The 25,842-nt window shown below is 39.7% G+C and overlaps 2 protein-coding genes and 1 long non-coding RNA gene across 7 annotated transcripts; 2 read left to right on the top strand and 1 right to left on the bottom strand.

Annotated features, from left to right (window-relative positions):
* Positions 1-98: 98 nt before the first annotated feature.
* On the top strand, positions 99-2,814 carry LOC132698995 (ATP-dependent RNA helicase DDX47). Its single transcript, XM_060665369.1, has 7 exons — positions 99-341; positions 401-659; positions 846-996; positions 1,046-1,298; positions 1,352-1,575; positions 2,305-2,437; positions 2,491-2,814. The coding sequence occupies exons 1-7, from the start codon at positions 249-251 to the stop codon at positions 2,743-2,745; spliced, it is 1,368 nt and encodes a 455-aa protein (XP_060521352.1). The 5' UTR covers positions 99-248; the 3' UTR covers positions 2,746-2,814.
* Positions 2,815-4,510: 1,696 nt separating this feature from the next.
* LOC132699523 (pleckstrin homology domain-containing family A member 4-like) lies at positions 4,511-18,554 on the bottom strand. Of its 4 annotated transcripts, none has more exons than XM_060666292.1 (10): positions 18,491-18,554; positions 12,334-12,399; positions 10,482-10,676; positions 10,189-10,426; positions 9,148-9,319; positions 8,762-9,030; positions 8,216-8,481; positions 6,119-6,562; positions 4,910-5,067; positions 4,511-4,854 (listed from the first exon to the last, which is right to left on the bottom strand). In XM_060666292.1, exons 2-10 carry the CDS (start codon positions 12,397-12,399, stop codon positions 4,602-4,604), a joined length of 2,061 nt encoding a protein of 686 aa, XP_060522275.1. In that variant the 5' UTR covers positions 18,491-18,554; the 3' UTR covers positions 4,511-4,601. The 4 variants fall into 4 exon arrangements, with proteins under 4 accessions (XP_060522275.1, XP_060522274.1, XP_060522273.1 ...); XM_060666291.1 differs by lacking the exon at positions 18,491-18,554 and adding an exon at positions 16,361-16,457 and having other exon boundaries at positions 10,482-10,673; XM_060666290.1 differs by lacking the exon at positions 18,491-18,554 and adding an exon at positions 16,361-16,457.
* On the top strand, positions 16,500-18,475 carry LOC132699524 (uncharacterized). 2 transcript variants are annotated; one of them, XR_009618516.1, is made up of 4 exons: positions 16,631-16,770; positions 16,868-17,091; positions 17,204-17,469; positions 17,709-18,475. It is a non-coding gene; the product is annotated as an uncharacterized LOC132699524 (long non-coding RNA). The 2 variants fall into 2 exon arrangements; XR_009618515.1 differs by having other exon boundaries at positions 16,500-16,770; positions 17,204-18,475.
* Positions 18,555-25,842: the final 7,288 nt, after the last annotated feature.

Here is a 25,842-nt window from a genome sequence, read left to right on the forward strand (position 1 = left end):
CGAGAAGTGCCTACAGTCCATAAACTGTTCACACGGAATGCTAAACTCTGCTCCATTGTTGCCATTGCATCTTCACCTTCTTTCTCTCCCACGTGCGCGTTCTAAATAAAATGGAGAGAAGCAAGCAAAAGAACCGGCAACACTGGATCACAGCCGATACAACTTTCCGTGGTTGCGTTTGATAACACCATTTCTAAGTTACGCGTTAATTTTGGGTTTTTGTGTGATTTTCACCGTCATTATCGAAAATGGAGGAACGTGACGACGCGGAAGTTGATAATAAATTGGAGCAAGAGGAAGGGGACGCGTCAGAAACTCAACCCGTGAGTTGGAAGGATTTGGTGAGCACACGTGTTGAAACTAACCTAAACCGTTAACGTGGTTAGCTGTTATCCGTTAGGGTCTCGTGGAAGTCCTCTGTAAAGCTTGCGAACAGTTGCAATGGAAAACGCCTTCCAAAATCCAGCGGGAAGCGCTTCCCGTCGCCTTTCAGGGGAAAGACATAATAGGACTGGCGGAAACGGGATCTGGAAAAACCGCGGCGTTTGCCCTGCCAATTTTGCAAGCGTTGCTGGAGCATCCGCAGCGTCATTTTGCGTTAATTTTGACCCCCACCCGAGAATTGGCGTTTCAAATATCCGAGCAATTCGAAGCATTAGGTAATAATTGCCATTTAAGGGACTAATTAAGCATATAAAGCGTTCTATATGATGTGCAATTTTGAAGTTTTATGAATCGTAAATGATTTTGGTTATCATTTCGTCACTACCTCTGAGTTTCGTTCGGACTTTACGAGTTTATGCGGGAAGTTTGTCGCAAAAAACACGGGCCCTTGTCATTTTTAGGCGCCGGGATTGGAGTTAAAAGTGCCGTTATCGTCGGCGGTATGGACATGATTACCCAAGCGCTGGTTTTAGCCAAAAAACCACATGTTATTATCGCGACGCCCGGCAGATTGGTCGACCATTTGAAGAATACCAAAGGATTTAATTTGAGGTTCGTTTCTCGTTATATAATATACATTTTGCGAGAGCAACGTTTGCAGGGCTCTCAAATACTTGGTAATGGACGAAGCGGACCGAATTTTAAATATGGATTTCGAGGTGGAGGTGGACAGTATTCTGAAAGTTATCCCGAGGGAGCGTCGCACGTTTTTGTTCTCCGCCACGATGACTAAGAAAGTTAAAAAATTGCAGAGGGCGTGCTTGCAGGATCCGGTCAAAGTGGAAGTGTCGACCAAGTATCAAACGGTAGATAAGCTGTTGCAGTATTATATATTTATCCCCGTAAAATTTAAGGTAAGTAACGTCGATAACGGGATTTGCGAAAACAATTTTTCCCCAATCTTCAGGACGTCTATCTTGTGCACATATTAAACGAGCTGGCCGGCAACAGTTTCATGATTTTCTGTTCGACATGCAACAACACGATCCGGACCGCCTTACTGTTACGTTATCTGGGGTTCACCGCAGTGCCCCTTCACGGTCAAATGTCCCAAAACAAGAGGCTCGCGGCGCTAAACAAATTTAAAGCCAAAAATCGTTCGATCCTGATATCGACCGACGTGGCCAGCAGGTAACAAACTCTGAATGATATTTTAAGACAAACTTCTATTAGGTTTGGTTCCTCACAACTAACTAGCCAAAACTAACCACACTTTTGGTGTAACTTTAATTTTGATATGATGCGTTTAATAATTTGTGGTCACCATGTTTGAGTAATATTTTAAGAAAAAAAAACTTTATTAGTGGTGGTTCCTGGCTACGTTTTGTATAATTTTAATTTTAATATGTTTTAATTCATGAAACATTTAACCTTTGCTTGGTCACTACCTCTTAGTAATATTTTATGAAAAAAAATAACTGGAACCCTATTTATGTAATTTTAATTTTAATGTGATGCAACGTTAATTGATAAATTATCTTATTTTTTCACAATTCATGAATAATATTTAAAAAAAAAATCTGTTAGGCATGATTTGAAGGGAACCCTACTATTTTTGTAATTTTTGTTAAAATATGATACAACATTAATTCAAAATTCATAAAATTATTAACTAATGCTTGGTCACAACCTCTGAGTAATATTTTATGAAAAAGAGGTTATATAAGGTGTGATTTCTTTGGGGCCCTACTTTTTGTGTCACTTTAAATTTTTATATTTTTTGTAATTTTGAAATGATGGATACAACGTTGATTGATAATTAATGAAATTATTCGTCACTACCTCTGAGTAATATTTAAATAAAATGAATTATATTACTCCTGGTTCCTTTCAGAACGTTAAATTTTTTTGTAATTTTAGGGGCCTCGACATTCCCCACGTAGATATAGTGATAAATTTCGATATACCCACGCACAGTAAAGATTACATTCACCGTGTCGGTCGTACCGCCAGGGCGGGTCGATCCGGCAAGGCCATCACTTTTGTTACTCAGGTAATTAAGTTTTGTGCAAGCGTAAACGTGGACTAAGTTTCGGCCGGTTACAGTACGACGTGGAACTCTACCAGAGAATAGAGCATTTGGTCGGGAAGCAGTTTCCTCTCTTTAAGACCGAGGAGGACGAGGTGATGGCGTTACAAGAACGGGTGGCAGAGGCTCAGAAGAGAGCTAAAACGGAGCTCAAGGACTTGACAGAAAAGAAGGGCAAAAAGAGGAAGGGCGGGGATGACGACGACGATACGGAAGGCGCCCTCGGAGTGAGAAAGAGGATAAAGGGTGGCAAGAAGAAAAAGAGGAAATGAGACCTATTTTAAGTAGTGTTATTTTTTTATTAAAAAAATAAAATGTGTTGACAATTTTTGGTATAATTTTCTACATTTATTCAATCAATTTTCCAACATATAAAACGGCCGCGCAATTAATATAGAGTGTGTCATTTTAAAAATTAACTTTATTTTTTGTCAGTGCGATTATTTGCACAAAAAATAATGGACTCGAGTTGTCGTAGCCACAAAAAGTCGGGCTGTTTTATCCAAACCTGGAAGTGAGCGCATTTTATCGTAACGCAATTTAAAAAATCGGGAAAAATAATTTCAACGTGTTTAGCGGGAACGGACAGGCAATGTGGGGATTTGATCTCTGATTCTTTTGGAGTCTTTTTTGGTTGTCCGTGGTCGCTGGTTTATTGGACGGACTGACAGAGAAGTTAATTGCGCCAAGAAGAGGAGACGTTACGCACAATTTTATTTTATTTTTACGTAGTTGCGCCAATAGATACTGTCGTGCGAGTTCTTGTTTTATCTAATCGTAATCGGACGACAGCCTCCCGAGCCCTACAGCAGGATGCTTTGTGGCGCCATCTATATATCAATTGAAGTTTCGGAATAAAATTAATTAATACTCCCCACATCGGGTTCAGGCAGGATTGCATCTCGTGGCACCATCTATTGAAAAAAGCGTCTAATTTTTCTAAACTAATGCGTTTCTTGTCGGAACTCAGCTGTAGAGTGTCATAGCGTCACTGGAGATTTTTAAGATTTCTGAAACGTATCAACCTTAAAATTATCTTGTAAATAAGAAAAATGAAGGCGTCTTAATCTATGCATACTTTCAGAGTAACATTTTGTCAGTCTATGTTGTGCAAATCTTTGCACGGTATTCCATGCTGAAGAGCTTTCGACGGAGATCAGTTAGGATGGCAAACGCGAATTTTTCGTTACAGCAGGAAATATCAAAAGTTGACAATTCTTATTTAGTGCCCGGAGTGAATTTTTACTTTTTATTCTGCAGCTCGTGCATTTATCATAATAACGTCAGAGGCAAACCTTTTAAATGCATCTACTAGAGACATGTTTATCTGTTGGGGCTTTGAAATTATTTGATATAAGCTCGAAAGAGCATGGTAATACTGGACATGGGTGAGAGATTAGGCCTTTTTAAAGTAACGACCGATTGGATTGCAAATATGTTATCTTCAGGGTTGTTTCGATCGATTGCTTAATTGATTTTTAAATGGTTGGTCTGATGAATAAAGTGCTTTGGCGAAACAAAGTAATCCCGCGCAATCGCTGTTAAGATCTGTCGGGAATTTTATATATCTGAATGCTGAAATTTGTTGTACGTACTTGTAAGTGTATATCTTGATGTATATGTAGCGCATCGGCAAGTTCTAGCATCCTCCCAAATATCAACCCCCTAGGACCACTTTGACTTTTTATATAGAACATGCATGCATTTCGCACGTCGACTAACCAAAACTAACGAAAGAGGAGAGGTCATCAAAGGGAAGTGAAAAAAACGATGTTTTTGTTCCGCTAATGACGCAATCAATCTCAACTTGCGGGAATTTTCGTAATTTTCGAGCCGGCTACGTTGCACAAAGGAAATTCATATTTGTGATGACCTTTCTGTTACTGCAATTTGTTAAAATTAATGAACCTATTATCCTGCTTGATGTGGCCAATGGAAGTAAAGAAGAAGCAAATTGATGCTGTCCTATTACAGTCATATGAGTTTCACAACTTACTTATCTATTCGATACTCCGTTAATAAATTTTCAATTCCTGAATACGTATTTATTCATAAATAAAGTAAAAAAAAATGACAGTGGCATTTCACTCTTTGGTGTTGAAAATAATAGACGCGCTTTGCGAGGTACTCATGGTGCAATCTGGATGGGCATCTCCAAGGAGTCATCGAAAACGCTATCGTTGGCCGGGTCTTCTGCGACCTTTAGTGGATCGCACCGGACCGACGATCTGGGCTCGGCGTACAAGCTGTTTTCGACAAAATATTCGATCCTGTGATGACTGCTCCTAATGATATTGAGATAATCATGCGACTGATACGATATATCCCGATTGGGATCGACTTCTAACGAATCTGGAGTCATGCTGTCGTACTTCCGGCTTCTGAAAAACGCCAAACATGCATTTTCCTTTAGCACAAGTAACGTATCTTTCTTACTTGGCGAGACCGACGGGGTCCAAAGCTGGACCGAAAAATCTAGTTCCGGTAACAGAGTTCTCTTGGCGCGTCGGCAAGTTCACGAGCCTGTGCGACCGGGGCACGTCGTAATCCGGATCTGACAGTCGCCGTCTCCTTATAGGTATCAATTTTAGCAACTAAAACAAGGGTGCCGACTTTTGACGCGATCTAGTCTCTAAAATGCGATGTGTCGCGAATAGTGTGCGATTCCGCTTTCTTCAAAATTAAAAACTATCGCACAAACTAAGAATAATTTAGTACGAGATCCGATATCCTTACAAAATCTCGCCAAACCGAAAACAAATATTCCCTATCTTTCCCTTTTTTCAAAAGAAATAAGACGAGGTTAAATGTTTGACCGTAGTTCAATGTTGATTGCCACAGAATCCTATCAAATCTTTGCCTGCGAACAAAGCTTGTCGACCCGGCAATATTGGATCATTGTCATCCATTTAACGCCTTGTCAAAAGTCGACTCATACGGCTACCTGGCGTCGCACGGTAAAATGAAAAAAAAAAAGGTCAAAAGGATAAAATTTATCTCAAATGATCGTTTTTTTAATATAACTGCACTTGCTTGCCCTTAATTTGACAAACATTAATGCAGGGAAGACTGGCTTTTAGCCTTGAAGTGGCAATGAGTATTTAGTCAATGGAAAGACAAACTTCCCGAAATATCAGGAAAGCGGCCAAAAGAAGTAGAGCAGAAGTGTTTGTATCTAAGATGACTTTCATTTTGTTTCCATATCCCAAACACTCCACACTTATGTCGCAGCAAATACTGAAAGTTTTCATCGGAATCGACAAGCCGTCGAGAAATCTTTGATAGGCCATCATAAATTTACCCTTTCTCGCCCTAACCTTTAAATTACAAAATAAAACTATTTGATTCTTTATTTTCCTACTGACTGCTCTGAAAACTACCGAAAATTATGTGAATAAAAACAATTTTAAAAAAATTCACATTTCCGAGTTTTATTATCATATCCCCTCTCCAGTTGGGATTTGAAATTATCTTTACCGATTCATCGGATGCGAGTAAAATTTAACGCTCGAAAGAAAATCATTTATATAATTTTACCTCGTTTAGTAATTTGGATATTGCTCTCGTTAAGAAACGGAGGTTTCAACGGACGCACGTGTTAGATGGCGCGATTAAAGAAATATTCGAAACTACGACGGCGATTACCTCGGAGTCCGGCATTTCGGGATCGACGAGGCTCGTGGTCACTCCGGGGGTCATGATCGGCGCGCTCGCCACCTTGGACAGTTCGTCCAGAAGCTTGTCCAAGTCCCCGGAATTCCTGTCGGTGGCCGGCTTTTTCCACGCGTTCTTGTGCCGTATTTCCACGCCCTCGAATTCCTCGCTGAACCTCTTGATCAAGTTCCTAACTTTGCCCTCTCGCGGCGTCTCTTCCTTCGTTTCGCTGTTTGTTTCCGACCGGTCTACGGTTTCGCCGATCAATTGGTCACTTTTCGGGGCGTCGGGGTACGGGGATGCAGCCATAGGTTTTTGATTTCTCGGCGGTAACTCCGGACATCCGGCATCCCCTGTGATAGAAGAGGGACTGTTCGCGTATTGCGCGGTCTCTCGACCGAGTTCGCTCTTTCTCGTTTCGCCGATTAAGGTTTGCTGGAATCAGAAATTCCGTTCGCTTCCAAAATAATTAAAAGAAGACTCAAAAAAGCCTTTTTACTTTCACCAAAACGAAATTCACCTACGATTTAGCTAATCTCACTTAAGCTTGGTAGACGGCGCGAAGACAAAAGTTTGTTTGGATTCACTTAGACATTTAAAATGTTATATTGCTATATACGGACGATGAATAGGTTCAGCATTTTTACAATTGAAAAACGATCTTTTGCAATTGGTCATTATATGTAAAAAATGATAGAAAGTTCCCGGAAAATTGATAATTATCTACGCAAATACGAACTATTTGCATAGATAATTATCAATTTTCCGGAACTTTCTAACATTTTTTATATATAATGACCAATTGCAAAAGATCGTTTTTCAATTGTAAAAATGCTGAACCTATTAACTGACCCAAGAAAACGACGAAGTGTGGCAGAAAAAAACAACGAAACAAACAAATGATGTCTGCCAATAGTTATTAAAGTACATAAATTTGGTTAATGTCTAAAAATGAAACATTTATATAGCTAAATAAAATATAAAGACAGAAAAAATGTACATATGTATATATTATTATTATGTATATATTAGTGTAAGAAAATAATTGGCGTAGTCTCCTCAAAACGTTTATTTATCCGGAAACACCATAATACAGTCAGTCAATGGCATGGCATGGTCAACGTATTAAGACAGACCGAAAACGCAAAAATATTCTTCGAGCAAGCTCGGCGATAATAGTCTGCACCTGTGTAAACAAACCCTTCATTTTGCGGACATCACCGTCGAATTATATGGTCGTAAATCTTCGAACCCTGTCATCAATATATTTACCGAGTGACGCATTAAGTTTCATTATAAAAAATAAATATTTTTATATATTTTCTAAATGTTGCAAATAAGAAATTAATTTTCCAATTTGTTTTATTTCCCATATTGGTATTTTCTGCATTATTTGTTGTTTTTTTTTAAATTGTTTCAATTTTCTTTTGCAGTAAAATAACTAACAAGAAATAATGACTAAATTTAGGTTCCAAAAAACTATCAAACACAAGTTTTTCGTCATGTTTATAATGGAAATGGTGATTGAAAAATTTTACCGAACGTTTTGCATGCTATACTTTTTTACGACGGTTAGTTTTTGGGTATATTTTCGCGAAACAATACGAACACATTCACTGACATGACGGTCAGAATTGACGAACGTCAAAATTCAAGGTGTGGTATATATCTCCGAAAACCCGTGCTGTAAAATCCCGGAAATGTCCGAAGTGGCTCGGATCCCCGGGAAACAAAACCGACGTAGTAAAGTAACGCTCGCCGCACGCTAGATCGGTGTGTAATTAGGCATTTTACAGACGGGAGTAGAAAAAAAAGTTTGATTGCTGATGTATCCACGAAATTTTCCGATAGGCCATCTTGTACATTCTTTAAATGCCAAATGCGATAAATATTTAAAAAAACGGAAAAAAAACTTTTAGCGATTTAATTCTTAATGTTACTGTAAGTTTGTACTAGTACTAGAAGATGACAAATTTGACAGTATTTTATGAAAATATTCTCTCTCATCTCGTTGTACGTCAGTTTTGAAAGAAAATAAAGCAAAGTGCACGTTAACCGGTAAAATTGAGGTTACCGTACGTCGTTTACCTGAATGATGGGTTTTTTGCTCTCCAGCACGTTCTGCAAAGCGCTCAGCATCTTAATCGTACCGGCGTCGGACAGTTCAAGTTCGTTCAGCATGTTGTTGTTCGCCAGTAGCAGCTCGCCGGTTTTGTTTTTCTGGTTTTTCGTCTTCTTCTTCCAGACCCTTTGCAGGAAGCTTTCGGACTTTTTTAGGCGCGCCTTTCTGCCTTCCGTGCCGTCTTTTTTGTTCCTCCTTACAAAGCCCCCGAAGAATTTCGCGGTGGTCCTTTCTACGTCGGGAAACGAATAGTCAATTTTGATGCCGCTTTAAATAAAAAAGTCGCGACATCTGGGAGGAAGACTGCAAACTTGGCTTCGCTGTCCTAATATATAATTGGTTCGGGCGTACATAAAAACGCCAAATTAAATGTTCGTTTGTCAAAATTTTAAGTTAATGTGGTGCAAGTACTTGTACTTGTTATAATTTAAATATGGCAAACATTAAAAAAAAACATTCTTTTATTTCCAAAGCGCACATCGATGGATCTGGCACTTCCGTGTATTCCGTACCTTCGTTTAAACTTTCGCTGGACGCGGAGCCGATTCTGGGATTTTCGGAAACCTCGCATTCGCCGTTCAAGATGGGTACGCTGTAAGGGTTCTCTTTGTCAGCGGGCGAATCGCCCAGAGTCACGGAATTTTCGTTGTAATCGATGACGTCGTATTTCGGTTCCTCGTAAATTTTCTCTTCTTCGTTTTTGTGGCCGTTAGATTCCGAAATACTGACGTATTCGACGTTTTCGATCAGCAGCGACGGTTGGCGTGCATCGATGTCCGACCTAAAATATCGAAATATGATTTAAGTCCAGTGTCGTCCCGTTGTCCAACAATTCATCGAGTGAAAAAGTGTAAGGAAGAAGGTGGATATTTCCGACATTTGACGCCACTTAATATACCTTGGGACTGTTGCTTCCTGGGGTATCTTTTCGTAAAATTTATCGGTGTCCCATTGGGCTGAATAGTCCCCGTTATCAATCAGTAGAGTATTTCTGGGATCGCTGATCGCCACGTCTTCATTCGAGCGCGCCGAAGGTTGAGTTTTCTTGTAAACGTTGGTCATCGAAAAATCTATAAAGTTCCCTGGCTAGTAAGCTAATTTTGAATTTCAAATCCTTCAACGTTTTAAAAATATTGTAATTTTTCGCTCAGACGAACACAAACTAAATATTCTGCCTCGTGGTTGCAATATTATATTTCTTAATGTTAGAGAATTATAAATCATTATTGAACTATAAAGATTAGTGGACATTTTCTTGAAAAAAAAAAAAAAGACAAAGATTTGCTGAAAAAGGACGTCGGCTCAATTGTAATAGCAGGTCGCGACATCACTTTTAAAATGAGGGTCGTCAAAACGCTCATTACCGTGTGGTTCCTTATCGTTTTTGTCAACTCCTACGAATATTAGAAGACTGTCCTTTTTCCTTTTGCGATTTTAATGAAATAATATAACAAAATAAAAAGTTATGACTGTGCAGAGAATTAATTTTGTTAGTGGTACACAAAATAATGCCTCCTACATGAGTGCCAAATTTTACTAAAATATATCTAAAGTGGTACATGTTTAAATGAAAAATTGGTTAAGGCTTTCGCGGCCCGTTGACAAGCTATTATCTTGATTCGGGATTCGGATTCGTAGATGTCTACGTCCAATATCGGAGATGGAAGGACCTCTGAAAAAGCTCGCCACTCGTGCTAGCGAAACGTTAGGAAGTAATTCCAATCGACGACGGCCTTTAAACCCGAATCAAGATAATAGCTTGTTTAAATGAAGTTTTTTTAAAAAAATGTACCGAAAAATCCCCACCTTAATTACTGACACCCCGTATAAGTTGTTTTACTCGATCTTAGAATAATTAACATCTCAAGCATCTGCCAGCTCTATAAACACGTATATTCGTGTTATAATTATTATGATGTGTAATAAAACTTTCTCGTACCTAAGTAAGAGTGCGCTCCCAACTTTTGCAATTTCTCGATGATCCCCGGATTGGCGCGCCTCGGCGCGTTCAGTCGTTCCGGCATGGTGTTCTGCCTTTCCAGCGGCTTCTTCGGCTCCGGACTCAACTCCCCTAAGGAATACCGGAAATGGCTCAGCCTCGCGGGACTTTCGCTAGGCCGCAACGCCCCCGTCAACGCTTGCATCCATTTGTGTTGATCTTCCCTGGTCTCGGCCCTCTAAAACGCACCATCGTCTGGCTACGGCGTCGATGCCAAAACCGAAAGGGTTTACCAGGGTGATGGTCGTGGTCCTGCTTACGATTTGAAACGCCCCGATCCTCGCGCAAGGCTTGACGGCACACGTCGGCCCCAAGTTGACGGACCCTTTGCATGGCGATATAGCCTCGTATTCGTCCTTCGATCGATAGTACAGCAGGAGTCTGCCCTCCAAGACGAACCAGTACTTCTTGTAGCAGCTCATCATCTTCTGAAAGCGCCCGGCGAGAATTTTACAGTAAACACGACAAGTTTATCGAAGTAAAGTCTGTTCTTAGATATAAGAAAGTGAAAGTTGTAAGAATGAAATATGGCCGAACATGTCCTTACTTTGCTTAGAAGTTAATTATTTGGGGTTTTGTTAGGAAAGATACTAAACAATATTTATTTATTTATGTATGTATTCATTTTTAAATCTAACATAAAATTACAAATTATTTTTATTACCTACTTAAATTACTTAAAATTATTCACATAATATATCAGTATCACTATCGCTATCATCGCCTGTTCTAATTGTTATTTGTTCTATATTATTTGCAATATGGATATACGATTGTTCTGCTTTTTCTATATGTTTAACAGAATTTCCCCAACTTTGTGGAGGGATGTTAAAAACTTCGGTTTCTATAAGTTTGAGGACATTGGAGTTAACACGGCGAAAAACATTGTTACGACGAATGGCAGATTTCAGTTGGTGCCAAACATGTTCAATGCGATTAAATATACAGTGGTAAGGTTCAAGCTTTGGAGAACCTCAATTAATTGCTTTTTGGTATAATATTCGTGAATATAAATGTCGTTATTATACATGTAGTTTTGGATTGTTGCTTTTGTGTCACATGAGGAAGGGGTTTACAATTACGCTATTTGGAGGAATGTATGGAAATAGTTTGTTTTTAAACCAACTTTCAAATAAATCAGCGGTGGTGTCTTCATGGTAATCCAGAAAAGAATTTTTAATATTTTTCGCAGACAGAGAAAGTCCATTTGGAATCCAACCATCTTTAGAGCCAGCATGCAAAATAGTTATTCTTTTACCTCTTTTTGATGGCGCGTTTGTTTTACACTTAACAGTTGAGTTAACCCAACCCTTTTCCAGGGTATCACAAGTGTCGAACCAGGTTTCATCCAAGTAAACAATTGGCCTTTGTTGTTCTCTGTAAATCCTATTTTTTTCTAGATATTCCAGTAGCCATTTCCGAATTCTAAAAGATTCCATTAAAACTTGCCTTTGTCCAATTTTTTTAAATCTAAAACCCATGTGTTGAATACACTTCTATAAGGTAGTTCTGTCACATTTAACCCGGGTTTCATCTTTTTCAAGCCTATTAATTAAGATATCTAATGTAGGCAAGCTTCGTTCCTCGCATAGCTGGTAAATTTTACGCCGTATTATATCTTGATCACATACACTCGAGAAAATGTCAGCATCGCTTATTATTATTCACAATTTTCGTCAATGTGGCCGTTTCTTCTAAAGGCACCACGTTCAATGAGAGTCAAACAAACATTCTTTGTAACTTTCTTAGTCTCAATAGAATAGTGTTTTCTACATTTGGAAGGGAGCATCTCCTGAAATACACTAGGCTCGCACATATTTTGCATAATTCGCACACTATTCAACACACGCTGCATTACACACGAAATAAGAATGATTACTAATAAACTTAAAAAACTAAGTAGTATACCAAACCAAAGAATATTATTAAACACAGGTAGGTATAAAATTATTTTCTATTACGGACCATAATTTTACCTGAATTTAAATTCCGAAACTTTAGGTAATAATCTTGTTGCATTGTATGTTAATGACCGCCCATTCAAAAGCAATTGGTCACTTTCTTATATCTATGAACAGACCATACCTTTCTGCTTTTCCTTTCCAGGTATCCGGAAATTTTCGTTCCGACGTTTTTTTCTATACCGTCCATCTGGAAATTTAAATTATCGCTTTTAGTAACCGGTCTATGTGAGGTGGGGATCGATAAGAACAAAGGTGAAAATGTGCACAATATTGTGTCGACAAATTCGACAAGCGTTTCAAACAGCGCAAGTAGAAAAAATCACATTCAGTTTTGTTGGAATGTGTCAACGTCCAATGATAAAAAGCAAATTTTCCTAAACTATTCTACCACTACCTAATCAAGTAACTAACTACAACTTTTAAGTTATATAGAGGATGTTTTGAAAAAACCTGAGACATTCAAAAAAACAACCGATTTTGTTGAGACGTGGAAACGTTTAATGAATAGCCGATTTTGTAATAACTACTATACCAGTAACTAAGTCACTAAATAATTAGAACTTGCCAATGGGGTTTTTCGAGAAACGTGACTCATCAAAAAAAAAAAGAATCACAGAAACGTAAGCATTAATTTTTCTTATCCAATGTTGATGGGATAGGGCTTCGTAAAATGATAAAGAGCTAATAAAAACTATTAACTACCAACATTTTTTCATAAATTTTGTTGAAATGAAATAAGGTTCAATGAAATAGAACTAATTTTGCTCTAAGCAGTATACTACGGACTAAAATTTTTGAGTGTGGTGTATTTTAGGATTCATCTTCCGAAAAAAATCATGTATTTTTTATTATTATTATTATTATGTTGAAAAGCCGCAAAAAGCTAATTTTGCTGTAACCGATGTACTAATTAACTTAATGAAAACTGACCTTGAAAAAGGGGTCTTAAAACATCACTAAAAACTACACGACAAGGGAAATGCGAAATAAATAAGAAACATTAAAACTTTACAAGTTTAATTGGCAACCCAAACCGTCGTTTTACGACCGTTCGCGCGATTTGGTCGTCGACGAAAATCTGCTGACAACCGAATAAAAAAAAACTCTCTCTTTCAAACGACCGCGGTTGAATATACTTCCGTGTGGACAATAGGCAAATGGGTACAACTAGTATCTTCATCATTTGTAAAAAAACTGCTGTGATATATCTGTATGTAGAAAAAGGAGCATTGCACTCAAGAATATATTTAAATTAACATCAACGTTGTAATTCTACTTCCGTTCCCAACACGTTTCCCCCATGGAACTATATTTAAAATCGAAACGCCCTCACGGGAAAGTGGGATGGGGAGTGACATTATTATCATTATCAATGCATAGTTTGGGTAAAAGGTTTCGAATTCTTAAATGTTTCAGGGGGTAAAAAAATGCTTATAAAATTTCGTTTTAAATAAAACGTAAATAAAAAAATCGATGATTTTAAAGGTTTTCGAAAGGACCTTGAACAAAAATTCCAAGTTTAAACCACCTCGTGGGGGGATAAAATACGTTTTTTTTAAAGTTCGACATATTATATTTTTATTCGGGATCGGAAAAGCACGACATTCGGTAGCGTGACGCTATTTTTACGCATTGTAAGCGTGGCGAAGTGAAAAGAACGTTGCATTTTTTTTTTGCTGATTATATCGGAATTTAATTAATCCGACGACAATTATTTGACCAGCATTACGAAATCCGAATTGGTTGTAAATTTTCGAATCCCGCATGTTTCTAAATCCACCAAACTGGCACTAACTTTACTTTCGAAACCCTAAAAACGAGCCAAACCGACTGCCATTCCGTTGATAGGTAATCATTGATATTAGTATCGTACTTTTACCCGACGTTTCGCAAAAAAAAAAATAAATATCGGATTTCCATCGGCGGTTGCAATGAAATTTATAATAATAAGTCGTGAACAGGCAGTTCGTTACACTTTCTTTTGCCCGATGCCTATCTGGATTCACGAGCGTTTTCCGAATTAATTCGCTTTTGTATCTCTGAACTAATAATATACCAGATGATGTATTCCCGAACGGAGCATAGTAAATCCCACGTAAATTGTTAGGTGCACAAATATTGGTCCCCCTGCACATTTTACAGCAAAGTTGAGATATAAATGATTCGGGAACCTTTGGCCAATAATATTCCTGTTAAAAGTACTTCCTAACCATACGGGAATTATGGACGGGACTGGTACCAGATCTCCCTAGTGCGTGTTCGCTTTGATTTTATAATAAGTCCAAATAGGTTTCTGAAGTGAGGTTATAGTCCATATTAAACTAACCAAAACAAAACATTTATTTTTTGAATATGTTTTATTTCGAGTACGAACAAAACGATCTTCATTGTTTAGGCTTCAATACCGACAGTTTTAAACATTTGGTTCATTGTTGAATTCATCGGTGAAACAAATATTTTTTTCAAAATCCTCATCATTATTTGCTTTTTCCACCATTTCAAAACCAAATGTTACTCTGCATTTATTGAAAAAATATTCGTGTTTTTTTAATGTGTGCAACACTGTGGCTTGAAGTTCATTTACAGCTTGTAAAAAATCCTCGTACACAAGCAGTAAAATATCCCTATCTCCTTCTCTATTATTGACATTTTCAACTGAACATTTACTGTTATTTATTACGGTGCTTTTGGACTCAAATATTTATTATTTATTTGCTTTGAGCTATTTTTTTCCACAATTCGGTTTCTGTCTATTGTATGCACGTTACGCATTATTATTTAGAAACCGTGCATTATTCACTTTTTACCGAATTCGTTAATTTCTCGCGTTCTACAATGATAAATCGGTAACAAAAATCCCGCCCGTTTTCTACATTTCATTTCATACACTCGATAGATGCGGCGATTCCGGTTCAACCGAGGAGGAACAAATGCAATTAATTATCGTCGGGAGATAGTGTATTCGCAAGTAGAGCGCAAAATTAAATTGCGTTAAACGCAGTCCGTATATTATTACGATAAATGGGAATCTTTCCGAGCTCGTCTAATGCTTTGTCGGACATGTGGCGGCGAAAAAAAAAACGGAAAGTGAACGCGAGAAGAAAGTGGAAAATCATAAATTAATAATGATCCGAATATTTAATAAATGTTTCTATTCGTCAAGACGGACGGTATTTAATTTAATTTAAAAAACGAAAAGTATAATAAAAGGCTGTTTATTACAACATCAATAGGGCCAGAAAACTTGACGACTACATGTTTCGGGAAAATCCCGATCGACTTTTCCTTAAAGGCAACGACTTTTAGAAGAACCGAACGTTTTCATCATCCGAGCAAATTTGTTGACAATTTATAAATCTAATCAAAATGATTTTCCTGTTGCACGTGCAATAGATAGAACGTTCTCTATTTGTTTTCATTTTATCGAATTGTTCCGCGAGAACGTGGAAGAAAATTCGGCCGTAGGCGTGTTGAAATGGCTCAATAAATTTGAATTATCGTTTAATATTCTCTGGCTCGCTTCCTACATCCTGCATTAGATTATTAGTTTTTAAGTGGGGCAAACCCCTCGAAATAATATCGTAAATGGATCTGGATGGCAGCATACGCCGCACGAACTGTTTAGAACGGAATTTGGCGTGCAACACGAAAAATAAAAATTTTTGAATCACGCGAAATGAAATTTTTGTAACTACGGGGGAAATAAAATATAGGATTCTCACCGCCATTTCTCCTATTTCAGATACAAATAAGGCTCGTAATTTGGTTCCTAGCTGAGAATTAGATGATGGTTTGGAAATTACGCTCAAAGAAAAAACATTCTAAATTAAAAAAAAAACGCCAACGATTTTCTTTTTAATAATAATTCAATTTGGATTGAAATTATAAAATAAACATCACAAAATATTATTTTTAATTTTTAAAACAATTTAAACATGTTAAAGATTTAAAACAAAAAATCCAGTTGTACTTGTAGTAGCTCATGTTCAAGATATATTTTAAATATTCGCTTATCGATGGCATCGGAATATTTAAAACAAAAAATAAATGCGAATTTTAATCGCGCAGCGTCGTTCACTTCCCGCCGTGCAACGTTTCAAAACCGCAAAACCGCGCGCGGGCTCAAAAAACAAACATGCAATCCTTACCGCGTTTGACATAAAAAATCCGACGGATCGAACCGAAATCACGTTCTTTGCCCGACGACGGCCTCGTTAATACTCGTCGAGCGCAGTGAAAGAGATGGTAGCAAATGAACGAATGTTCAAACGATCGAAAATCCCGAACGGCGTTCGGGTTCGGGCGGGGGGTGGTTTGTGACAGCAGACAGAATGTTTAGTTTAGAACCAGCGATTTTTATAGGGATATGAATTGTGAAACTTAATTAAAATGATTTATCTTATTAAGTTAACATTTTATTACTTTTCTTAAACAGGAATTCAGTTAATTGTGGGTAGTAATTTCATAGGGCAATGCAGAACAGGAACATATCGCCTTAACAAATAGTTTTTCACGACGACTTTATGTATTATACATGCAGAAGGTGTAACGGAACGAGGTAAAATTGATTTAATATTTTATATTAGTTCACAAAAAAGGTATTTTGCATGTTTAGTGCAGAAACGTCGCATTTTATAACATTATTCAATTTATAGGATTAAAGGTTAATAAATATATGAATATTCGAGTTATTGCAAAAAGATATCTCAGAAGCACAGAAACAAAATATCAAGCATCAGGAAAAGTTGGAGAACGGTGTGTTCATCTTAAGGAAGGGACAACATAATCATAAACACTTGAAGGACCAAATACAAGACAGGAGTTACGAACATGTGTAAGAAAGGAGACAAAAAGAATATAGTCAAATTTAGTCAACAAGGTAAAGAAGTTATTAGTAATAAAAATATTTATTGAAATGTGTACGATCAAACACTGTACTACTGAAACTATATAAATATTAATAAATTTCAATTATGTTAACCTAATTTTAGAAATGCTGAAGGTGCCTTACTTGCTTCAACTCAGTATGTACCTCTAGGCAGAGGTGGAAGCAATCGAATGTACCTGTACAACTGAAAGACTTGACTAGAATTCTGGGAGCAAGCGAGCGACCTAGATATTAGTTTGGTTATACAGTTTGGCAAAAAAGCTTGGCATGAGCCATTTTTGTCACAAGGTCCTGTACGAAAGGATATTAACCAATATGTTGGACCTACCATTCATCAAATATAGGCATAAATTTTTATTTTTTTCTGTGGTTAGTAAGTTTTTTATATTTTTTCGGTAGGTAACCTTTGTGTTAGTTAATAAGGACCACCAACAAATATTAAATAACAATCTATGTATCCAAGTGGCAATAGGTATATGACCTTTCTTGGTAATTTTTGAAGTCTTAAATAAATATGTTTGATGTTTATTAAAAAAATTACTGGCATCTCCTAATAAGGTGTATAAAGATAGAAGTTGCCTTTGTCCTAAAAATAAAAAATATTATAGGTTTTTACTTAGACAAGGCACTGTGGATTGCATGTCAAACTCTCAAACTCAAGGAAATGTGGATGGAAAAAAATTATGGCGGAAGTACTATGTTTCGGAAATAATTATTAAAATGCCTGTTCTTTAAATTTTTGTTTCATTTCAACCATTTTCACAGTTTTACATCATAAAAGAGAACAATCAGTGCAAATATTTTCTGCTACACCAATTCAATAACAAAAGATTTGATGGGGCCACTAGGGACATTTCTGGGCCGTAAGTCCAGAAACCAGGTCCACAATGCTGTAGACTTAAAGTACTTTTGTATCACCATAAGTACATTTTTATGTGATTCGAATGTGGCTATAGGAAATCTTATTTGGAAAGTAGGTTAGGGGTAGGGGCCCATAAATGTGTTATCCCAAGGCTCACTCGCAACTGGCTAGAACAAATTGCACAGTGAATTCAATCAGCTTATAATCAGTTTTATCCCCGTCATCAGCTGTAAACCCTACCTATTTTGCAAAAAAAAATTTGTTGTGGACATTGTCATTCATAAATTTTTTATAAATTTGATTTGATAGACGTCAACTTTTACCTTAGCCGGTGACTGTAATAAATAGGGGGCGATAATGGCAACAAAATATTCAAAAGATACTCACGGGTTAGTTTCGATAACATTAACCTATTTTTTTTGGAAATAATGCATAGGAATTCATGTGTCCTGTGCGGATTTAGCAACCGATGTACGTCCTGTATCTTTAAAACAAGCACCGTTTTCCTAATTCCTATTCGGATTATACCTATCTAGCATCGACTATCAAATTGCAAAGTCTGCCATTTGACCTTCTGCTATATCGAAATCCTTCGCGAACATTCTATTATTTATGGTGTTCCCGAGTGGAAAAGCGCTCTCGGTTCACGGTAAAAGTAACGCGACGGCGACGGTGGGCAAGGCCGTCGAGCGCGGAAACAAACTTCCGTTTCAAATCCGGGGCGAACTTTTCGGAGCCGGGCACAATACGAACCGAAATTACTGCACCGCCGTTCATAACGATTAGTCGACTTATCATCGAATTCCCTTTTATGATTTTAAAATTATTTTTTGCAAACTTTTAGTTTTAACTTATGTAGTATTGAAAAATAGCTTATTATTATTATTATTAATCGATTCTTTGCGAAAATATACGCGCTCCTCACTAAGCTCGACATCTCGGTAACGGTGAGTCTAAGTACAAAAATGATCAATTTTTTTTTGCCAAGTCCGTTCTCCGTTCTTGGACTTTGAGCTACATGGTTCAAACTTTGCTTCTTTTTAACAGTCCACGAGCTGTACAAGGCGCGTAAAAATGACAGTTTGTTGGACATTGCTACGAATTGAAATTTTACCTACCTATAGAGCTTAGCTCCATAGCGGAACCTATTGAAATTGGAGGCTGAGGGATAAAATCTGAAACACTCTGAAAATTGACCTTTTCGGGAATAAATTATTAGCCCTAATACAAAAATTCCTAAAATATATACTACAGTGAGACAATTTTGAATTTACGTGTTTATCACATCGCTGCATGATATACTTGAAAAAATCCATATGGAAATCGTCATTGACCACTACGGCGTTCTACATAATTTCAAAAAAAAAATAGAATTATTCAAAGCGATATGGCGATTACCACACATTCAAGTAGCCGATATAGAAAAACTGCGACTCTTGTAGTACGTCGAGAAAAGGAGCGAACTGGAAATGGCGTTTAGAAGTTAAATGTACGAGCAATTTGAACAATCTTTCTATAATAAAATTACGGGTGAACCGTGTTTAACATTCCAATTTTTTTTTAAATTTTCACCATTTATCGTAATAGATTGTAGTAGACAAAACGAAAGTTTAAAATCAGGTTCCGTCGATATTCGATTGGAATTTGAAACTTCACAGAACATTCCAGAAAATACAACGGCTTATTGCCTTACCATACACGAACGTTTAATAACATACAACCCATTTTCTAGTAGCATTAGAGTTATTTAATAACGTGTAGATTATTTTTTTAAAAACTATTTTTATACTTTTTTAAATAAAATATTTTTTACGTTCGCTATCTATCTTTCTGCCTTCGAAGTGCTCATCTAGTGCTATGGGCAGGATTATTATCGCAACAACGGAACATCAATAGGATGTCACCTTAAGTACACTGTATCAAGTAAGGTCTCAAGAAAACTGAAAAAAAAAGGGCGAACGCAAAAGTTTTCCTTTTACGTTCGCCATACATTTTTCTGTTTTCGAAATGCGGATCCTCTAGCACTAAGGGCAGGATTATTATCGGAACAAAGGGACCACCAATGGGATGAGTCAGGATGAGTCACCTTAAGTACATTGAGGGTACTAACGACGGTCGCTAAAAGCAAGTAAGGTCTCAAAAAAAACTATTTAAAAAAAAGGGCGAACGCAAAAGTTTTTCTTTTACGTTCGCCATGTGCCTTTGTGTCATTTTTCCCTGTTACAGGGATCTCGTCACACTGATAAGAATCCACTAGGAATGGTGCGACCACCGGCGCACATTATTTTAAGCCTTTTTGGCTTAGTTCGGGAGTGCGGTTTCTCTCGTATTATATATATTTACGGAAGAGCATCCATTCGCTTTGGACGTAAAATTTTTCTGACCAGGGCCGGTCTATCCGAACGAAGTTTGGTGTTCAGACGACCTGCGCCTTATTTTCAACTTGTATCTCTACGGAAGAGCAGAGTGGTCTTCGAAGTCAAACTTTTAATTTTTAGGGCCGGTCTATCCGAAAGAACTTTTATTTCCAGACGACCCGCGCCTAACTTTTAACGTATATGTATATACATTCTCGGGCGAAAATCCTTCACACCTTGTCGACGGTAAGCGCAAAGCTAGGTCTCGCGCTTTTAGCTCGTCCAGGTACCCGAAATGTCTTCGCTTCCACTGACTTCGTACGTATAATTAGAAATTATCGACTCAGCAAGTACAAAGTACAAGTTATTTTTTTAACACTACAACGATCCTAATGATTAAGTACGGTCAACTTTCCGAACACATCGACGATGTCGGAACATATCGGCGGTTCGGTTCGAAGACCTCGTTAAATCATTCAATCGGTGGTAACGACGGGCGGTGTGTACAAAGGGCAGGGACGTAATCAACGCGAGCTTATGACTCGCGCTTACTGGGAATTCCTCTTTTTTGGAGAACAATTAGGAACCCCAATCCCTAGCACGAAGGATTTTCCGCGGGTTACCCGGGCCTCTCACCCAGAGACTGCGCGCTGATTCCTTCAGTGTAGCGCGCGTGCGGCCCAGAACATCCAAAGCATCACAGATCTGTTATTGCTCAATCTCGTGCAGCCAAAGGCCGCTTTGTCGCTTTAAGAAATGTTGGTCCGCAGACGGTAAAAATTAGCAGGCTAGAGTCTCGTTCGTTATAGAAATTAATCGCTCGATTAACTAAAAACGGCCATGCACCACCACCCACCGAATCAAGAATGAGCTCTAATCTGTCCATCCCTTCGGAGTCCGGGAAAGGCGAGTTTTTCCCCTTTAGAATCAAATTTGCTGCAGGCTCTACTCCTGGTGTTGCCCTCCATCGATTCCTTTAAGTTTCAGCTTCGCAACCATACTTCCCCCGGAACCCAAAACCTTTGGTTTCCCGGAAGCGTCCCGCCGAGTCAATTTCGGCGGATCGCTGGCTGGCATATTTACAGTTAGAACTAGGGCGGTATCTGATCGCCTTCGAGCCTCTAACTTTTGTTCTTGATCAATGAAAACGTTTTTGGCAAATGCTTTCGCTTCCGTCCGTCTTGCGACGATCCAAGAATTTCACCTCTAACGTCGCAATACGAATGCCCCCATCCGCTCCTATTAATCATTACAATGCAAAAACCAACGAAACGGACCCGAGGTCTTGTTCCATTATTCCATGCATTCTGTATTCAGACAAAATTTTAGCCTGCTTTAAGCATTATAATTTGTTCAAAGTAAACGTACCGGCCCACCTCGATACTCCGTGAAGAGCACCGCGGCAGGATTGAGTCGGACCGAGCCAAGTCCACCGGCAGGAAGTCTCGCGACGCGCCAGTTGAAACCGCGAATAGTGAACCGGCGGCGCGAGACACAATTCGACTACGAACTTTTTAACCGCAACAACTTTAATATACGCTATTGGACTTGCCCTCCAATTGATCCTCGTTAAAGGGATTAAAGTGTACTCATTCGATTACGGGGCCTCGAGCGAGTTCCGTATCATTATTTTTCGTCACTACCTTCCCCGTGCCGGGAGTGGGTAATTTGCATGCCTGCTGCCCTCATTGGATATGGTAGCCGTTTATCAGGCTCCCTCTCCGGAATCGAACCCTGATTCCCTGTTACCAGTTACGACCATGGTAAGCTCGGAACATACCATCGACAGTTGATAAGGCAGATATTTGAAATATGCGTCGCCGGTGCGAGACCGTGCGATCAGCTTCAAGTTATTTAGTTTCACCCAGTTTTGATCTAATAAAAGCGGTCCTTTCGTTACCGGTAAGACTTCTGCTGCTTGTATTAGCTCTAGAATTACCACATTTATCCAAGTAATTGTGTGTGCAATCTAAGGAACCATAACTGATTAATGAGCGTCTCGCGGTTTCACTTTAATTCGGCTGAAAACATGCAATCTTTGAGACAAGCATATGACTACTACAGGCAGGATCAACCAGCTGTTCTTAATATCACGCGCGCCGCCGCCGCCACGCAAAGCGACGAACGGGCAAACGCGTTAAATATTTTTAAATAGAACCAGACTTGGTGGTTAGAGCGTACGAGTACGGAAAGGAACCCTTCCCGACACCATACATATATTATTCATTCGTTATTAAAGCTTTAATATGCGGCGCGTCGAATCGATGTGACTCGCAACGTACGTCGATCGACGGAAATTTTCGGACATTCTCTCGATCACTCTTCGCTAGATTGTAAGCGACACGAGATTTCTCGAAAGAAACGTTCCGGATTTGTATATAAACTCGCTCGGTGAGAGGAGAGTTATCGCAAATTTTTCAAAAGAAAAATAATCTGGCGATCGCTTTTGAACCGCGAAGTGCCAAATCTTACTTTCAAACACCCGCTAAGTTCGCGATCTAGCTGTATAAGGTGCGGAGCCTTAAAATGATTCCGAACGCTCGAGCAATCGCTGCTACGAAGACGATCCGCCGGCAAACGAAAAACGGTCTACTTTCTCGTACCGACGAAGGAAACCAATTTTTCTTCAAAAATGAAACCAACGATACGAAAATGTTAAGCGAGCCAATTAATCGCGCTAAACGGTCGACTCGAAGGCGATCTAACGATCGGAAAAGCACTTTGCTCTGCGAAGGGAGAAGTGTCTATATGCACGACGCGGCGGTCGCGCTCGAGACCATCTCACCTATTATAGGTAACGGACCATTCCTTAGTCTTCCGAACGGTTTATGTAAAACACGCCTAATAAAGGCGGCCGCCAACGTCGTAGAAATCTGAAATTCGAGTGAAGCTCTCGCTTTGATTCCGCTAAATTATAAATATTTTTGAAAGTTTTTTTTATTTGTTGGTTTTGTTAGCTGACCGTCGGTGCCAACTAACCAAAATAAACCAAAACTATCAATTGAAATAAACAGTAGTGTTCTTGTTATTTGTTTCGAAAAGCGCTATAACCTAACGTACCGCACTAGCCGTACGCGCGTGAGAGTGCGCGTACGAGTAGGCGTGAGAGTGGTCGTGCCAGTAGGCGTGCGAGTTGTCGTGCGAGTAGGCGTGCGAGTGCGCGTGCGAATGCTCGTGCGAGTTGTCGTGCGAGTAAGCGTGCGAGTGGTGGTGCCAGTACTCGTGCGAGTGCTCGTACGAGTGTTTGTGCGAGTTGTCGCACGAGCACTCGCGAGAATCAAATCGAAAGCTTCACCCCAATTTCCGACTTCTATGACGCTCGCGGCTGCCGTTATTACGCCGGTTTAACATGAAACGTTCGGAGGACTAAGGAATGGTCCATTACCTATAATAGGTGAGATGGTCTCGAGCGCGACTGCCTTGTCGCGTGTGTAGACTCACTTCTCCCTGCCATAGGAAAATTTTTCTTATCTATATATCGCCCTCGATTCAAGCTGACTTGACGGAGTGAATGTTAGGAAAATTTTCGTCGATCGACGTTGGTTGCGAGACATTGGTCGGCACGCTGCATGCACGCGCCGTTTCGATTGTTCGCACTTGCGTGGTGTAAATAGACATCTCCATCGAGAGGCAACTTTTTCCTTCGAGTCAAGCTGACGGTCCGAGCTTTAACTCGGAGCCCGTCTTTAAAGTCTACGACGCAGCGGTTGCTCGAGGAAGGAAAATGGCCGAGGATCAATGTTGGTTGCGAGACACCGTCGGGCATGTTGCCGGCACGTGCCCTTCCGGTAGTCCGCACCTTCAGGTATCCGACAGATGGGTGATGGCTTAGAACTTTATCACATCGATGTGTAAATAGTCATCTCCACAGAGAGGCAACTTTTTTCTGATCGTTAGATCGCCTTCGAGTCAAGCTGACGGTCCGAACTTTAACTCGGAGCCTGTCTTTAAAGTCTTCGACGCAGCGGTTGTTCGAGCAAGGAAAATCGCCGAGGATCAATGTCGGTTGCGAGACACCGTCGGGCACGTTGCCGGCACGTGCTCTTCCGGTTGTCCGCACCTTCAGGTATCCGACAGATGGGTGATGGCTTAGAACTTTATCACATCGATGTGTAAATGGTCATCTCCACAGAGAGGCAACTTTTTCCTGATCGTTAGATCGCCTTCGAGTCAAGCTGACGGTCCGAAATGTAACTGGGAGCCCGTCTGTATTGTCTTCGTCGTACCGATTGCTCGAGCGTCAGGAAAATGGCCGAGGATCAACGTCGGTTGCGAGACACCGTTCGGCGCGTTGCCGGCACGTGCCGTTTCGGTTGTCTGCACCTTCAGGTATCCGACAGATGGGTGATGGCTTAGAACTTTATCACATCGATGTGTAAATGGTCATCTCCACAGAGAGGCAACTTTTTCCTGATCGTTAGATCGCCTTCGAGTCAAGCTGACGGTCCGAAATGTAACTGGGAGCCCGTCTGTATTGTCTTCGTCGTACCGATTGCTCGAGCGTCAGGAAAATGGCCGAGGATCAACGTCGGTTGCGAGACACCGTTCGGCGCGTTGCCGGCACGTGCCGTTTCGGTTGTCTGCACCTTCAGGTATCCGACAGATGGGTGATGGCTTAGAACTTTATCACATCGATGTGTAAATGGTCATCTCCACAGAGAGGCAACTTTTTCCTGATCGTTAGATCGCCTTCGAGTCAAGCTGACGGTCCGAAATGTAACTGGGAGCCCGTCTGTATTGTCTTCGTCGTACCGATTGCTCGAGCGTCAGGAAAATGGCCGAGGATCAATGTTGGTTGCGAGACACCTTCGGGCACGTTGCCGGCACGTGCTCTTCCGGTTGTCCGCACTTTCAGGTATCCGACAGATGGGTGATGACTTAGAACTTTATCACATCGATGTGTAAATAGTCATCTCCACAGAGAGGCAACTTTTTCCTAATTGTTAGATCGCTTTCAAGTCAAGCTGACGGTCCGAGCTTTTACTCGGAGCCCGTCTTCAAAGTCTTCGACGCAGCGATTGTTCGTGCCTTAGGAAAATAGCCGAGGATCTGCTTCTATTGCGTGACACGTTCGGCACGTTGCCGGCACGAGCCGTTTCAGTTGTCCGCCCATTCGTTGTATCCTATGGGAGATGAGTGCGATCTGTCGAGCTTAGGATGTCTTGTCGCTCAAACAAGACCCTTTGATCGACGGAAGGAAAAATGGCGAACGTAATTGGAGAACTTTTTCCTTTTGCGTTCGCCTTTTTCATGTGTTTTCTTTTAGTTTTCAGAGCGTAATCGAGTCGAAGCGATGTGCCGTAGGCGCATTAAACGTCGCTGAATCGTGTGTGTCAGTTGGTGACCTTGGATTAGAGGGAATCAATTTGGATGCTCAACTTGGAAGATTTTGAGGTTCGATTTGGTTGTTGGAAAGTTTAGGGAAACAGCGAGGGTTTTTAGTCCGTAGGCGGAACCCGTGATGGGACCGAATCGGGCACTCTCGGTGACCATTTTGGCCGGAGTCTTTTGAAGATTTTCCCC

This window comes from Cylas formicarius, unplaced genomic scaffold (genome assembly GCF_029955315.1).
Source record: "Cylas formicarius isolate icCylForm1 unplaced genomic scaffold, icCylForm1.1 PGA_scaffold_3__17_contigs__length_32017465, whole genome shotgun sequence".
Classification (NCBI taxonomy): domain Eukaryota; kingdom Metazoa; phylum Arthropoda; class Insecta; order Coleoptera; family Brentidae; genus Cylas; species Cylas formicarius.

Bases quoted from the DNA above. Each gene is read 5' to 3' on its own strand.
- LOC132698995 (XM_060665369.1), top strand. From the start codon at position 249: ATGGAGGAACGTGACGACGCGGAAGTTGATAATAAATTGGAGCAAGAG. The intron at 342-400 runs GTGAGCACACGT...GTTATCCGTTAG, and splicing joins CCGTGAGTTGGAAGGATTTG to GGTCTCGTGGAAGTCCTCTG. The intron at 2,438-2,490 runs GTAATTAAGTTT...GGCCGGTTACAG, and splicing joins CCATCACTTTTGTTACTCAG to TACGACGTGGAACTCTACCA.
- LOC132699523 (XM_060666290.1), bottom strand. The intron at 9,031-9,147 runs GTATATTAAGTG...TCGATATTTTAG, and splicing joins CAGGAAGCAACAGTCCCAAG to GTCGGACATCGATGCACGCC. The intron at 6,563-8,215 runs GTAAACGACGTA...TTCTGATTCCAG, and splicing joins GCAAAAAACCCATCATTCAG to CAAACCTTAATCGGCGAAAC.